Raw genomic sequence first — 14,389 nt, forward strand, 5'->3', positions numbered from 1 at the left:
TCGATTTCTTAAATGTGCATTCTTCTTTGAACTATATTTTAAACAAAATAGAAGTTAAACATTTCTCAGATTCTTTCTACCTATTTGAAATTTAATAAGGGTTCATGGCTCGGTTTCCGGCGGAAGGCCTTCTTTCGGACACAGCTCGCAAAGCTACAACGTCTGCAAGCTCCCACTAGCGTAGTCGGTATCTATAATTAGCTTCACTGAATACTATATTTTAATTATTTCAAAATGTGATGTCTATGGCTCATTTAGAGCGCCATATACAGCACAGGAGCACGAGGACATCTAAGTGCTATTTTACCCTCTGTACTTTTGCTTCTCTTTTTCTCCACGGATTCTACGTTCTCAATCTCGTAATGATTACGATGTTATGAAAGGAATGTGGACGCACTATGAATGTTGTTCATATAATTACCGTTAATGGCATACCCGTCGTGCTCACAACCGTGTGAGGAGGATTACGCCCATAGTTCCCGTACTTAACGACAATACTCGCAAACCGTAGGCGTGTATAAAACATTGTGGAAAGCCAGCCTTTGTACCTGGGCTTCCGCTTAGGATTTTGCGAATAAGCATTTTAAAACCGACGCGAGTACGAAGTGAATAGTGATAAACACGAAGCAGATACAACGCGAGTAGATATACTGAGGATGTTTCACGAAAAATTAGCCAAATTTGTACTAAAAATAGTTCATCGCACACCAAAAAGACGGACTGCATAATGTTACCAGTGGTGGGAGGATACTCAAACTTTTTTTTTGTAACTAATAAATTTTGATCAATTCGGATTTTATTAGCGCATCAGCTACTAAGGCCAAATAATTAAGTGAAATTAATTAGGAAGTTATTTAATTATAAGGATTAGAGTCGAAGTGTGAATGAGAAAGTTGTAGCGGTGATACAACGACACGAAACCCATTGATTGCAAGTTGTACCTCTAACGGATCCTGTTTTTTTTTGTGTGTGTGTGTTTTTTTTTTTTTTTCGTCTCCAAGGACTAACTTTCGGGATTGCAAAAAACCTGCGGGAAAAAAGTTTGCGGGCCCTGTCGCAAACGCGCGAGGAGTCAATGTAACCATGATAGTACCATGATACTAAGTGTCGACGGAGGCCGACGTATAATCGAGCATGTTCGGTTTGGAAGAGACATCGCTCCGATTCGAAATGCGAATGCAAATTCCATATTCCATTCCAGAAAATGGAATCGAATCTACACTGGTTCGATCCGGGACTCAAACAATCCGAATATTCGCGGGCTCTATATATTCTACCACATTAATGAAAGAGACGCAACATGTGGAGTTGTTACACAATGTTTGCCGAATTCGGGCTGCTATTTCGTTTGCGGCGGAAAGGATGTACGTGCCATGCTAAACATCTGAAGGGGAGCGTTTTGTCAAAAAAGAACAAATTTTGCTTCTGCCTTTTTTTGCGGTGACCAACATTATGGGGATCACTTTTTTTTCTTTTTGTAAAACAGTGCACAGCTTGGCTGCGCCTTGTGAGGCAAGATACACCATTCGCATTGTGCGAAGCACGCTTTTGGTAAATATTATTATAAATTCAACGTGCCACGGAGATATGTTTTGAATATATGAGCTACAATATAAGAAACAATGCTTTAAACACACCCGGTAGGAGATGATTTCTAACCTCACCATTTATTTCTGAAGCCACAGGAGCTGGTTTAGTTTTGCCAGATTTGCCAGTTTTGCCGTGTGGGAAAAAGAAGATGCGGAACGCACCACGCGAGCAAGTGCCCTTCGTGGTGTCATTGGTGTCGTGTCACCTTCGCTCCGAGACGACGCGGAACGCGCATTTCTAGCTAACGACGTTCGCTTTTCCTTGCACGATGCACGACAAAAAAGGGCGCCGCAAAAGTACTATGCCTTTTACGCAACGCAGTAAAGTGACTGCCCGTCACAAGAAGCATATGCAGAAGTCTGAAATCAGATCACTCAGTATGGAGCCCACGAAAGGAACCTTATTCAAGGAGACACTGCACGAAACTCAGCTACCAGGACCACCTACTTCCCCTGGACTGTAAGTGAAAGCTCCCTTCCTTGTCATGTAACTTTGATGGCCACTATGTAACTCTATTGCAGATCCCCTCACACGGCGACCCCATCCTCTCCCAAAACGACAGCGCCCCATAAGGGTGTCGTGGGTGCTTTAGTAGCGTTACTCTTCGCTGCCCTCATAATCGGCTCTGTCTTTCTCGTGAAGGCTTTAGTCCTCGGGAAACATGATGACACTGTCATAGAGCCTCGCTATGTCTCGCCCGTTGAAATGGGCAGCTTCAAGAATTGGATTGCTGTGACCGGGGCTAAGCTGTGTGACCACGTTCCTAAGTATGCCACGCTTTCTTCATAGTACTTCTAGACTTTAGTACTTCTACGACCTGTGATCCGAATATTCCACTTGTCGCGAAAAAAAACGCAGAAAATGTGGATTTTGCGCTTGGTCCACGACTTACTAGGCTGTAGCGACGGTACCGGTTGCACCCCTCCCCAGCGTCGTAACCTGGAAGCTCCCTGTGGCCCTATGCTCACCGACCCGTTGAATGCTTCATCAATTGCTACAATGCTTTGTGCTTCCGCTTACCTTAGGGTTTTTGTATGAACAGTACATGTTTTACGGAAGATGGATTCCAGCTGAAGGTCTAAATTGATCGTTATCATCATTCCATGTATTTGTTTTTGTGGGAGCCTGGTTCTTTGCGATGTTGTGTTGCTGCCGAACGCGGCAGTCGTATATCCGTTTCCGCAGACTCAATATTTCCACTATACAACCGTGATGGCGATTATGGCCGAGGCCCAAGGAAAGGCTAATCCGAGGCCCGTCGAAAGTAGGTCCAGAAAAACGACAGATTGGTGGTAATTTCTGTCGCTGCCCCAGAGCACTTCTAGGGGAGCGACAAATTCCTACAAATCTGCCGTTTTTTCGGGCTATTTCCTAGCACTATATTGGCTCTATCCTTTTTCTGAAAAAGGCAACGGCATCAGCGAACCAAAGGGAAAACATGTTCTCATTGGACCGAACTTCTATATTTCGTAATTAAAAGGTTAATTGGCGAAAATTAATTGGTTAATTAATGAGGGCGACGCTCCAGGAGGCCGCTGTATAGTGCAGCCATAAGGTAGCCCACTTAACCAATGATATCTTTTTTCTTTTGATTCCGTGTTAGCACCGCGAAGCAACTGTGGCATGGGGGACGTACGGACGTAGAAAGAGGGAGACATTGGAAGGAAGGAGTGCGCGACAGGGGGTTAGTATGTGGCCTGGGCTGACTTCAGGGGGAACGTGTGACGACATTTGCCTGGAAATTCTGCCCGAAAACCTGAGACAGCAAAGCTGGTGCCAGGATTCAAACCCGCGTCATCTCCTCAGTCCCGGCGTGGAAAGCGATCATCCTAACCAGAATGCTACGGGATCTTTCACCAAGAATATATCGCCAATAGACTTCTTCCTGTTTGCAAACAAATGGCGTTATAGTGTTCGACAGCGCCGCCAAATTGGAAGAGTTGAACTACGCTCGAAGCCAGGGGCGAACAAGGCCGCGCACGAAACCACTGTCTTGAGGGGATTACGATGGTCCCTGAAAAGGGACGCGACATTCGGTCCTACTTTTCTATCAAGAGGGGACAGCGAGCAAGTGCCCGTTCGTGAAACCCAGCCCTCCCCTTCAGATTTGTTTCGGTTTCAGTCTACTAACGTCATGATGACGTTTCTCGGGAAGAGATGTATCGTAACTGAAAATAATAATAATAAAATAATTTTAGTAATAGTTTTTAATAAATAAAAATAAAAGAATCATATTTAAAATAATTATTGTGACCAGTTTGCGTGCGCACCCTGTATCGCTTAACTGGGCTACTCGGCTACGCTCCATTTACAACCCGGGAGACAACGACGCTGATAGGGAGTTTCATCTATGGCGAATCCCAGGTGGCCATTTCGTGGTAACTTTTTTTTACCAGATCCCACCCGCACGTGATCCCACCCGCAAGCCAGCGAAGAGGAGCATCTCAACATGATAGCCGCCATGATCGATACGGTAGGCCTAGCGTGATACGAACGGTGGCACCTAAAAGTTTGTTGTTTCATGTTGCAGCACACGGTTTAAACCGTACGCTACTCGTTCCCTAGAGAATCCAAGCGCACTGGTCATGGCGGACAAAACACACACACTCCGCACACGGCATGGCACGCAGAGCGGAAGGAGCAGCGACTTGCATTGGATTGGATACCATTGTGCGAATGTGCCTGGTCTTCACATGTGGAAAGGCTGTGGCGGAATCCGGCCCAATCCAAAATATCGATCATGGCGCCTCCCGGACTTAGACATTGGGAGAGGGTCTTGCCTCGGTACAACTCCTTTGCTCTCCCCCATCACTCTCTCTCCCAGCTTTTCTTCTAGCCTTTCTGCTTATGATTTCTATGGTTAGCAGACGACGGAACCCGGGAACGAGCGACCGCGATGCCCCTAACGTGATCCAAGCGTCTAAAATCGCTAGATTCCTGGCACTCACGTTCGGGTGGCAACGGTCACGTGATCCAGCGCTGGCTCCGGCCTAGCAACTCCGGCCGTGTTGCCACGAAATGGCCACCCGAATTCGCCATTTATCATCTGCACTGAGATAGTTCGCGAACAGTTTCGGCGTTGCCCCTCCCCCCCCAATCAGGTGATTCCCGTTCTCACTTGTCCCCAGTGGTACCGTTCCCATACTACTTGAGCGAAAACGGTTCGCTAAACTCCCTATGAGTAATGGCATGAGCACGAAACCGCTAACGTTTAGCAGAATCACGTGGTTGCCTGAGACAAGCGATCTTCAAACCAATACAGGAAAATATTTGCCAAGAACGGAACGGTTGGGGACGCTGCCGTTGCCACGATGCTTTGCATTTGCGTCGTGATGCCCCATCGGTGTGGACTCGGGGGAGGATTTTTCGCCACCTACTACAACAGGTAGCGAACTTGTGGAGCTTGTGCTTGGGTGCTGACGGTATACGTATGGTTCGTACCGCAGGAGGCAAAGGACAGCGCACGCCATCAGCTGTCGCGGTCAAGCTCCCAAAGAATCCAGAAGGGATATGTTCAGCGGCAAGAAGGATGAATTACTGTCTCTGTACGGTAAGTATTCAGTGCAGTTGAGCGTACATAGAACAAATTACGCGATGACCTCTACGTCGGGAACGGTTGAGAAAAACTGAAGCCAAAGTCTGCCGGACTAGTCGGTTAAACGTAACGCAAGCTTCACAACGCCCGATGTACCATTTTCCTTAAATGTGGCGCCCTCTCGAATGTCATCTGCAGCTGGCTGAAAGAAAGTGCGCGTGAAGGCTTCGGTCTGCACGAAGTTTGAGTGTCTGGTATATGTAACATGACCCTGGAGCCCGCCGTGCCATTCCATGCCACAGTAGCGTTATGGCTAGTTCTCACTGGGACGGAAGAAAGTCACCGACGGAAGACCCCGGAGGCCCGTTCTCTGGCGCCGTCCATGCAGTAGCGCGACTGACGACGACGGACGGCAGCGACGAACCAATGGAAGCCGAGAAGACGGCGAGGGTCCATAAAGCATGAAAACAAACGATTGGCTCGTGGAAGACTCACTACCTTCAATCTCGTCTGTTTTAGTAGGGCGAACCTCGGTGTGGACACACTCGCCGTTCGCCGCCTGCTAGAGCGCACGCCCGGCAGTGCGAATGTAGCCAGAACGAGAGACGCGCATGCGCGCTGCGTTCGAAGGAAAATGGTCCACTGTATGCCTATACGTGACTTGAGTAATGGTGGTTGAAGACAACTGGTGCTCCCTGCTGGTCCCATTTCTTCAACTGCCATTGCCCAGTCGAGCTACGCAGACGTTAGCGGCTTTCGCTGCTACCATGTGCTGGGGGTACTCAAATGCTACAAGTACATTTATGAGTACTTTAATTCTGTCCTGTTTTGTGCTGTACTCTTTTCTAGTACTTTCCTGTCCAGTATAAGTACCCATCTGAGACTGCAGACTACAATCCAAAAAATATATTTTGAGTGTCTCGAAGCGACTTTTTTTTTCTTCTGTGTTAGCACCGCGAAGCATCTGTGGCTATGAGCGGCGTACAGATGTGGACATATGTAGATAGGACAGCAGGAAGGAGTGAGGAACAGGGGGTTTAGTATGCGTCCTTGGCCGACTTCAAAGGGGGAAACTGTGCCGACATTCGCCCGGAAAGTGTTGGGAACACCCGGGGACAACAGAAGACAGCAGAGCCGGCGGTAGGTTTCGAACCCACCACCTCCCAGTCTTGCACGACCTTGGCTACCACCAGCGAGCGGACACCTTGGCCCCGACATTTCTGAAGAAACACCATTTTCGACAGACCGGAAATGTTGTTGACAACACTTCCATGTTCTACAGTTTGGGAACACATGACGCTGCGCCAGGTAGCAAGATGACTTGGGCTTTGTCCTCCTTGTGAATTTGTACGTTGTTCTCTCCGTTGCCAGATAGTAGCCGTTCTATTTCACAATGTGTGACTGGCATTTAAGTATTACACCATTAAGTAAAGTAAGAGGCTGACATACACACACACACATACACACACACACACACACTATTGTGCCAATCCACACGCGATTTCTCCCCCACGGGTATAAGCGGCGGCGTCCCTTTCCCTTGCTCCTCTCTCTCACATTTGCTCTAAGAGAAAATGGTAGAATTTCCTACCCAAGCTGGTAGAACGACAGATTCTACTCTGTACTTTGTTTCTACTCCGCAGTTATACCCAAAAGGTAAACCTGGTCGGAGTAGAAATGTGGTTGCAGTGCAGATCTACCGAAATGGGTAAAAAATCATACCTTTTTTTCTTAGAGTATACTATTATCATTATTATTACTACTACTACTACTTTGCTCATCACTTCCTGTTACTCAGAAGCCGTTACCACTAGATTCAAAACACTTGTAACGAAAAATTATCGAACGCGTGGTACTCTCCGACACAGTTATATCTCCCTGGACGTTATCCCCGGCCAAGTAGACAGACAATCTCAATCTTGTTTCACCTGGCAATACACGACTACATTTACCTTGCAGGCGGAAAAGCTGTCGCTGTGTTCGGAGTGTTACGTGGGTTTGGTATGATTCTGAACACAACGGGGCACAACCTCCCATGGAAGGACCTCTTTCAAGACGCCATCAAGTATGCCAGGGAAGGTTTCCCAGTATACGATGAAATCCACAATTACATCGAAGGTCTTAAGGTGCAAATCAACCAGAACACCATTCTCAAGTGAGGTTCTTTATAGCTCCTCGAGCGGTGTACGCTAGAGGGCGCCTGCTAGGCGTATCGTAAAATGCGTGGCGTTAGCGCCGATCAGTACAGAGACTGCGTATTTGCTTCGGTAGGAAAGCCCTGTTCAAGAAAAACTGTCCCTCATCACTTGTCGCCTGTCCCCTCGCTATTGGTGACATCATGAAGAACAAAGTGCTTGCAGATACTCTAACGAACATATCGCTGCTGAACTCGGAGGCCCTGAACTCTCCTCCATATTCGAAAATACTGGCCGAAGACATACGGAAGGAAGGTAAGAAAGCTTTAACGTCATTCACGTTTTTCATGTACTTTATTTTTTTCACAGCCGGCATCATCACAGCAAGCGACCTAGAGAACTTCCAGCCGATACTAGATCCTCCCCTCATCGTTAAGCTCGCTGGAGGCTTTCGGCTGTATACCCTCCCTCTCCCATCTGGAGGTACCATAACCAGCTACATAACCAATATCATCAATCAGTTTGTCGTGGATGGACAGCTACCGGATGACGAACGCACCGCGCACATCTTCATTGAGGCCTTCAAGTTCGGCTTCGCGACGAGGGAGCATCTGGGAGACCCAAGGTCATCGGACTTTGAGGGCGAGGTATCGTCATAAATCTAGCTCCCGGAACTAGAACATCGGAAATGATTTCTCTTTCTGGTGACTACCGTACGTCATCACGTAGAACCCCAGCGCACACAGCCAACGCCACATGAATACAGAAGGCCTACTTAGTGTACGCTATCACTACTTCGCGACGTCTATACTTCAGGCAATGGCCGCGGGCAATTTCTGACAGGCATTCTGTGGCTACCAGTGACTCCATATGCGGCAAACGGCGGGTCGTCTCTGTAGCTATACACCCGCCGAAAGCACGTCGTGATTGGCATCGTTTAAAACGACTATCGCACCCGGGAACATATGTATCAGACCGATGCAGTAATGTTCGTCATCGCTTCACTGTCAACTTGGCCAAGTTTCTCCTCCCAAAACAGCTTACATATTCGCATTCCCTCTGCAGCAAACACCGTGATGACGTAAACCAGGCACACGAATGGCGCAAGCGACAGTCTCCGATGTCGTCTGCTTGGCATTCGCAACGCAATGTACTAAGTGTCCTTAGTCCTAGGTAAACACGCAGACTGTTGCTTACCAGTGTGCGTTCTGACGTGATCATGTTGCGTAGAACACGGTGTTGCGCTCCTGGCTGTACGAACACGTCCTACGCTGACCAGAAACAACACTCCACTAGCTGATTACAGAGCAGATGCCGTCCCCTAGTATTCCGGCTCTCCAGCCCACCGGTCGGTCGGTCGCCACGGCTACAAAGGTCCCTCCAGCCGCTCCCTGATTGGTCTCGTCCGCGCCAAAGGGGGCTCACTGATTGGCCTTGTCCGGGTGACGTTTCCAGAGAAGGAATCCCAGACACAAGGGTGTCCTCTAACGTATTGCTCCATAGACGAAAGCGTGATGAGCGAACGCAATGTATTCTGGACAGGTGTAAACAACGTGTTGGCTGTTTCTGTGCGCCGTTTTGGACGTCTTTTGACCACGGTAATTATTTTTAATCCGATAATCGGCGCAGTAAAACGCGTAGCTTTGTACATGAGGCCTCGTAGTGTTGACCACTTCTAAAGATGTGATGACGACCCCGCGCTAAGACGCACTGAGCCGATGCGACCTACTAACTAAGGAGAAACTAAGGAGAAATGGGCTATATACCATGTCGCGGAAGAAGCACCGTGTAGTTTATGCTGGCAAAGTCAGTCCATCCCTTGGCTTTGTGCCGACTGGAATATGTCGGCAAGCGCTACAACGACGTGTAAACAAAGTCACATGACCTCAAAAAAACGATGTCGTGAGTAGGACAAGATGGCGGTTTTGTGAAAGCACCCGCCCGAGGGTAGTTACAAAAATGGCGGCTCTTGCCATGTGTTACATGAAACTGCACAGGAACAACGCCACCAATTCGCGTCGGTCTTTCAGCGTTATTATCAGTGATGACGGGCACTTACCAGTGCCCCGAATCACTTTTCTTTTTCCCTGTTGACGAAAACGAGATTGTTGCAGTCATAGTTTCTATGAAAAATAGCAAAAGTCTGGATGCTTTTGATATGCAGATTGCTCCTATAAAAAATGTATCGAATAACATATCGTCCCTGTTGGCACATCTCTTTAACCAGTGTATCTCCCTTGGAGTTTTCCCAGCTAAAATTAAGATTGCGAAAGTTTGTCTTATTTACAAAGGTGGCGATCCACAGCAGATGACCCGCCTTACTCGCCCCCCCCCCCCCTCTATTGCCGGCCCTGGCTATATGTACCGACCGGCCCCATATATCTGTCATTATTCACGAGGGTGGTCATATGAGTACTTCATCTATACCCAGAAACGCAGGCGTCTTTTCGAGCTGATGCAGACACTGACGAGCAACACCTACGCCGCGAGAATCAAAGCCAAGATAAAGGAACAGACTGTCGCCGATACTGGTTATTACGGCCTCAACTTCACTGGCAAAGATGGCCACGGTTCCGGACAACTTGTCATCGTTGCTCCCAATGGCGACGCAATCTCGATGGTTGCCAGCATCAACACCGAGTAAGCAGACACAAGAACCCTTTGGGAAGCTTCTTCGCTTAAAGGGGCACGGCATGTGCAAAAATGTCCGCACGCGGAATGAAAGGTTCCGTTACTATGACAACAGTATAAAACGAACTGGATCCATCCGTCACGTCACCGCATCCGTCCGCGCGTCCGTAGCATCATCCGTCGCATCCGGAAACCCATCCACGAAGCCGATACCACGATGTTGGGCATCGGCCAACAATAAACCCGGCATTTTCTTTTTCGTTCCGAAAAATGCTTAGATAATAAATAGAGCAATTTTAAAGATCAGCGCTACTTCCGCTGCTGCAGTAGCCCCATGCAACGTGACGTCACACCCAAAGCGGAGGAGTGAGAGTGCGGCACTCGGGGAAGTGAAGGCGCCGTCCAGCAAGACGTCCGGTAACTGAAGCGTAGTACGAGATGCCCGCACGGCCGCAGCACTCCTTTTCTCAAGGTCGGACCCTTATTGATCCCTAGGGAGTAACGTTTTTTCGTTTTTCCAAAGGGAGAATGGACCTTTTTCACATACCGCGTCATATCCTGGCGGCTCTTCAGCGAACCACGCTCGGCGCGCGCCAAAGCAAATGCACGTGGGTAGCGCAAATGACCGAAACCGGTCCAGAGTGGGACCGACGAGCTCGCGCCGTTCGTGCGTCTCCCCACTGGTCCGCACTTGTGTCGTCCCCATACTGCGCCATCTAGTGAAGATGGGAGATAATCCTCTCCGGCACCTCAAGGTCATTCGCATCCGCATAGGCCGCTGTGGAAAAGGTCCATTGCGGCATACTCTCAACATTCGGCATCTGCTCTTGTCATGCGCTCCATCGAATCCTCTATTTCACGTGCGATTTTCGATACTTGGAGGATCGATCCACGGTCAAGGATCCACGAGGAATAAAATGGCACTGTAGTTTCGAGATCTGGCCAAAAAGGCCTCGACCGTCGCTTAAAGCGCGAAGAAAACTAATTTGCGCTTTACCTCTTCGTTCTTCCGGGGGAGACAATGCGGGGCAGCCTGCCATTGGTCTCCGCAAATGATTTCCCGCGATGAGTGGACGCCCTATTAGCACTGCCACGTCGTGTATCTTGATAGAGAGAAAAGAGGGAAAAGAAGGAAAAGAGGGAAAGAAAAAAATTGCGGTTTCCTCGCGCTTAAATAGCAAACGACGAATCCTGTAACTTTATGGCTCCTGTCAAAGTAGCTGCATTTTTCATTCTGCGAGGAAGAATGTTTGCCCCTTCGTGCACCTTTTAACGAGCTTTTATTTTTTCAGATTCGGGGCCTTGGTTTTGTCACGGAGAACCGGGATATGGATGAACAACGTGATGGACGACTTCTCGCAGGCCGCCCAGAGCGATATCTACGACTTTGTGCCCACTTCAGGGAACTACATCCTGGAAGGAAAGCGTCCTTTGTCCTCACTGGCGCCATCCATTGTGGTCGATTCCAGCGGCGATTTCGTTATCGGGATTACGAGTACCGGATCGGGGACAATTATTACGGGCATAGTTCAGGTGAGTACAGCGCTTAACTGGATGACTTTCGCGTAGAGAAGAGCTATCCTGCACTACAACGATTTCCACGTCATTTCACATTTCCACACAGACTCCCGTAATATGTAGTCATCGATACGCCATGACAGTGCGTCTTCGCGCATGAGAGGAGTTAAAACGTAGAGAAGCCATGCGATGAAGCGTCTGTCCACTCATGGGGCAGCAAACAGTAAGGGTGGTATTTGGGAGGACCAATCAGGTCGCTTCCGCAGCACGCAAGGAAAGAGAAACTGCGGAGCTGCTCCGACAGTTGACCTATTATACTTGCGCATATCGTATATAAAAATTCGTGGGTGCTACTTCCGTGCCTATATCGAGGACGGTGATATTAACGTGGTCTGTAACGCATTACAAATTGTATACGTGTCACTCCATTTGTTCCATCCATTCGTTTTCGGCTTCCTTCCAGGTTCTCGCACGAATATTATGGATGCGGAATACAGTTAAAGAAGCCATCGACTGCTTTCGCATTCACACCCAGTTGAAGCCTGATATTGTGAAGTACGAGAATACCACGGACAAGGTGAGGTCAAAGTCAAAGGAATGCTGCATCTTGCCCATACCAAAATCTTGTTCCAGAGTGTCGTATCGGGGCTTCAGCGACGGAAACACAACGTCACGTTGTACAAATGGGACGGCAACGTTATAGCTGTAGTCAGGGACCGACAACTCAAAGTCTACAATGGATCCAGCGACTATAGAACGGCACAAACTGGAGGTGTCACTGGCGGATAGAATATCTGTACCAACAATATGTTCAGCAAAACAGTTATCTCGCTGCGTAACTTTGCACAAATATACGTTTGTTTTCTGCAGTGCAGTGCTATATAGGATTTATTTCTTATGCGTTGGTGCTTTTCCGAAACTGATTGTGCTTCCTGAACCTCGTTCTGTAAAAGCCTGACCAGACTTGGCTACGTGGACTACATATAGGTTTTCCCGTCCATTTTAGTCCAAGTGCCATCTGAATTAGTCCAGGTGCCATTCAATTTAACCCGTGCGCCATCTGAAAAAATCCAGATGCCATTCAATTTAATCCGGGTGCCATCTGAATTAATCTATGGTGTTTTTAAGCACTGCGTTCACTGTGCTTAAGCACTGTGTTTAAGCACTGGTGGTGCGTTCACACTGGGACATCTTTGTAGAGTATTTTAGTGGAAGAAAAAGTAACTGCTGATGGAACTGAAGGTGTGCCGTGCCTTATGTGGAACATTCGCATGACGCTGAGATATTAGGAATTGGAGCGGAAGTATAGCAGACGACGGCACTGGTGCTGTCGTCTGCTGCACAATATCTTCTGACGGATATCCCGCACAGTAAGAAGAGCGCGAAGAGGCATGACTCAATAGCAGACGACACAACTGGTGCTGTGGTCTGCTACAGGATATCTTCTGACTGAACTGCAGGATATTCCACGGGATTAAAAGAACACTAAAAGCCACCACACACATAGCAGACGACACCACTGGTGCTGCCGTCTGCTACAGAATATATTCTGACTGCACTGCAGGATATTCCGCGCGGTTAGCAGAACGCGAAAAGGCATGGCTCACATAGCAGAAGACACCACTGGTGCTGTCGTCTGCTACAGAACGTCTTCTCACTGAGCTACAAGATATTCCACGCGGTTAGAAGAGCACAAAATGCATGACTCACATAGCAGACGACACCTTTGGTCCTGTCGTCTGCTACGGAATATCTTGTGACTAAGCTGCGGGATGTCTTCCCGCAGCAGAGTCCTATCAGCAGCTTTTTCCTTCCACTGCATGTCTGTAGAATATTCTGCGTGGATGTCCCTCGTGTGAGTACACGGTTATAGTGCTTAAAAACATCATGGATTAATTCAGATGGCGCCCGGATTAAACTGAATGGCGCTGGGATTATTTTATATGGCACCTGGACTAATTAGATGTCACTTGGACTAAAATGGACGGGAAAACCTGTAGTTCTAGACTGCCAATCTTGCTAGTGCCTGTCCCAGCGGTGAAGTCCGACCCTATGTTTGATTTTGCTGTAATATAATACTCCTGCCACACGTGCATTGAAACCAATCGTCATTGAACACTCGCGTAGCGCCATCTAGAATGTAACTTTGCAACCTTTCAGTGAGCATTGGATCCAATGCTTTCTGCGAAGTTGACACGTTACACGCTTAGTGGCGCCATGCGCGTGTTCAAAGACCATTGAGTTCAATTTTCATTGAAAACTGCCCGTATGGCACGTGCATAATGCGGCACTGCCATACTCGTGACACTGCAAGTGGGGGAACCATATTCGTATTCCAGTGTCAATCATATGACGTATCTATTGACTGCTTTGTTTGTTGTTGTTGTTTTGTTGTTTTTCATTTACTTCAATCAACCATGGGCAGTGTGCCTTATACTTGCCTACTGCCTATGTAACACAAAGTACAGGGCGCTCGCGTGGACATAGGGTGTAACGCGGTTGGTATTTTGGTCCGACAAAGCCACGGTAGCTGACGCGATAAAGGTATCGCTTTAAAAATCAAGTTTGTAACACTGAGTATTCTGGTCTGCACGCCTATTAGGCTGCATACCTTAGAAAGGAACGAGCATCCCTAATCGTACAGGCTAGAAAGGCAGCGCAAGCCCCATGTCCGCCACGAACTAGGGCTCCACAAGAACGGTGTTGCTTAGCACTGCAGCTAGATCACAGTGCGTTATCAATTGAAGTTCACCCAATGTATAAATGCATTGTGATGTAAGTCACAAGCGCATAAGAGGAAAAACAGCTCCGTAGCTACTATTCTGCGACGTTCCTCCCAGCAGCAAAAGACGGGGGCGGTCAATTGACTGCGTTGGCCTCAATTATAGGAATCCATTCCATCCTCCTTTCCCCATGGAGTTTGAATGCCACGTGGGGAAGCCACGGGATCAATACCATTGTGAAGGATACCGGCGACATG

General features: G+C 48.1%; 1 protein-coding gene across 1 annotated transcript; it reads left to right on the forward strand.

Annotated features, from left to right (window-relative positions):
• The first annotated feature begins 1,782 nt into the window (after positions 1 to 1,782).
• On the forward strand, positions 1,783 to 12,278 carry LOC135394721 (scoloptoxin SSD14-like). The gene is made up of 11 exons (XM_064625614.1): positions 1,783 to 2,049; positions 2,112 to 2,357; positions 4,853 to 4,975; positions 5,037 to 5,140; positions 7,085 to 7,280; positions 7,397 to 7,575; positions 7,630 to 7,907; positions 9,692 to 9,900; positions 11,184 to 11,424; positions 11,873 to 11,986; positions 12,043 to 12,278. The coding sequence occupies exons 1-11, from the start codon at positions 1,859 to 1,861 to the stop codon at positions 12,196 to 12,198; spliced, it is 2,037 nt and encodes a 678-aa protein (XP_064481684.1). The 5' UTR covers positions 1,783 to 1,858; the 3' UTR covers positions 12,199 to 12,278.
• Positions 12,279 to 14,389: the final 2,111 nt, after the last annotated feature.

This window comes from Ornithodoros turicata, chromosome 5, assembly GCF_037126465.1.
Source record: "Ornithodoros turicata isolate Travis chromosome 5, ASM3712646v1, whole genome shotgun sequence".
Lineage (NCBI taxonomy): Eukaryota > Metazoa > Arthropoda > Arachnida > Ixodida > Argasidae > Ornithodoros > Ornithodoros turicata.

What these genes read in the sequence shown, in the direction of transcription:
- LOC135394721 (XM_064625614.1), top strand. Translation starts at nt 1,859, where the DNA reads ATGCACGACAAAAAAGGGCGCCGCAAAAGTACTATGCCTTTTACGCAA. An exon ending in TTCGCCACCTACTACAACAG is followed by an intron (nt 4,976 to 5,036) that starts GTAGCGAACTTG and finishes TTCGTACCGCAG; the next exon opens with GAGGCAAAGGACAGCGCACG. An exon ending in TGAATTACTGTCTCTGTACG is followed by an intron (nt 5,141 to 7,084) that starts GTAAGTATTCAG and finishes TTTACCTTGCAG; the next exon opens with GCGGAAAAGCTGTCGCTGTG.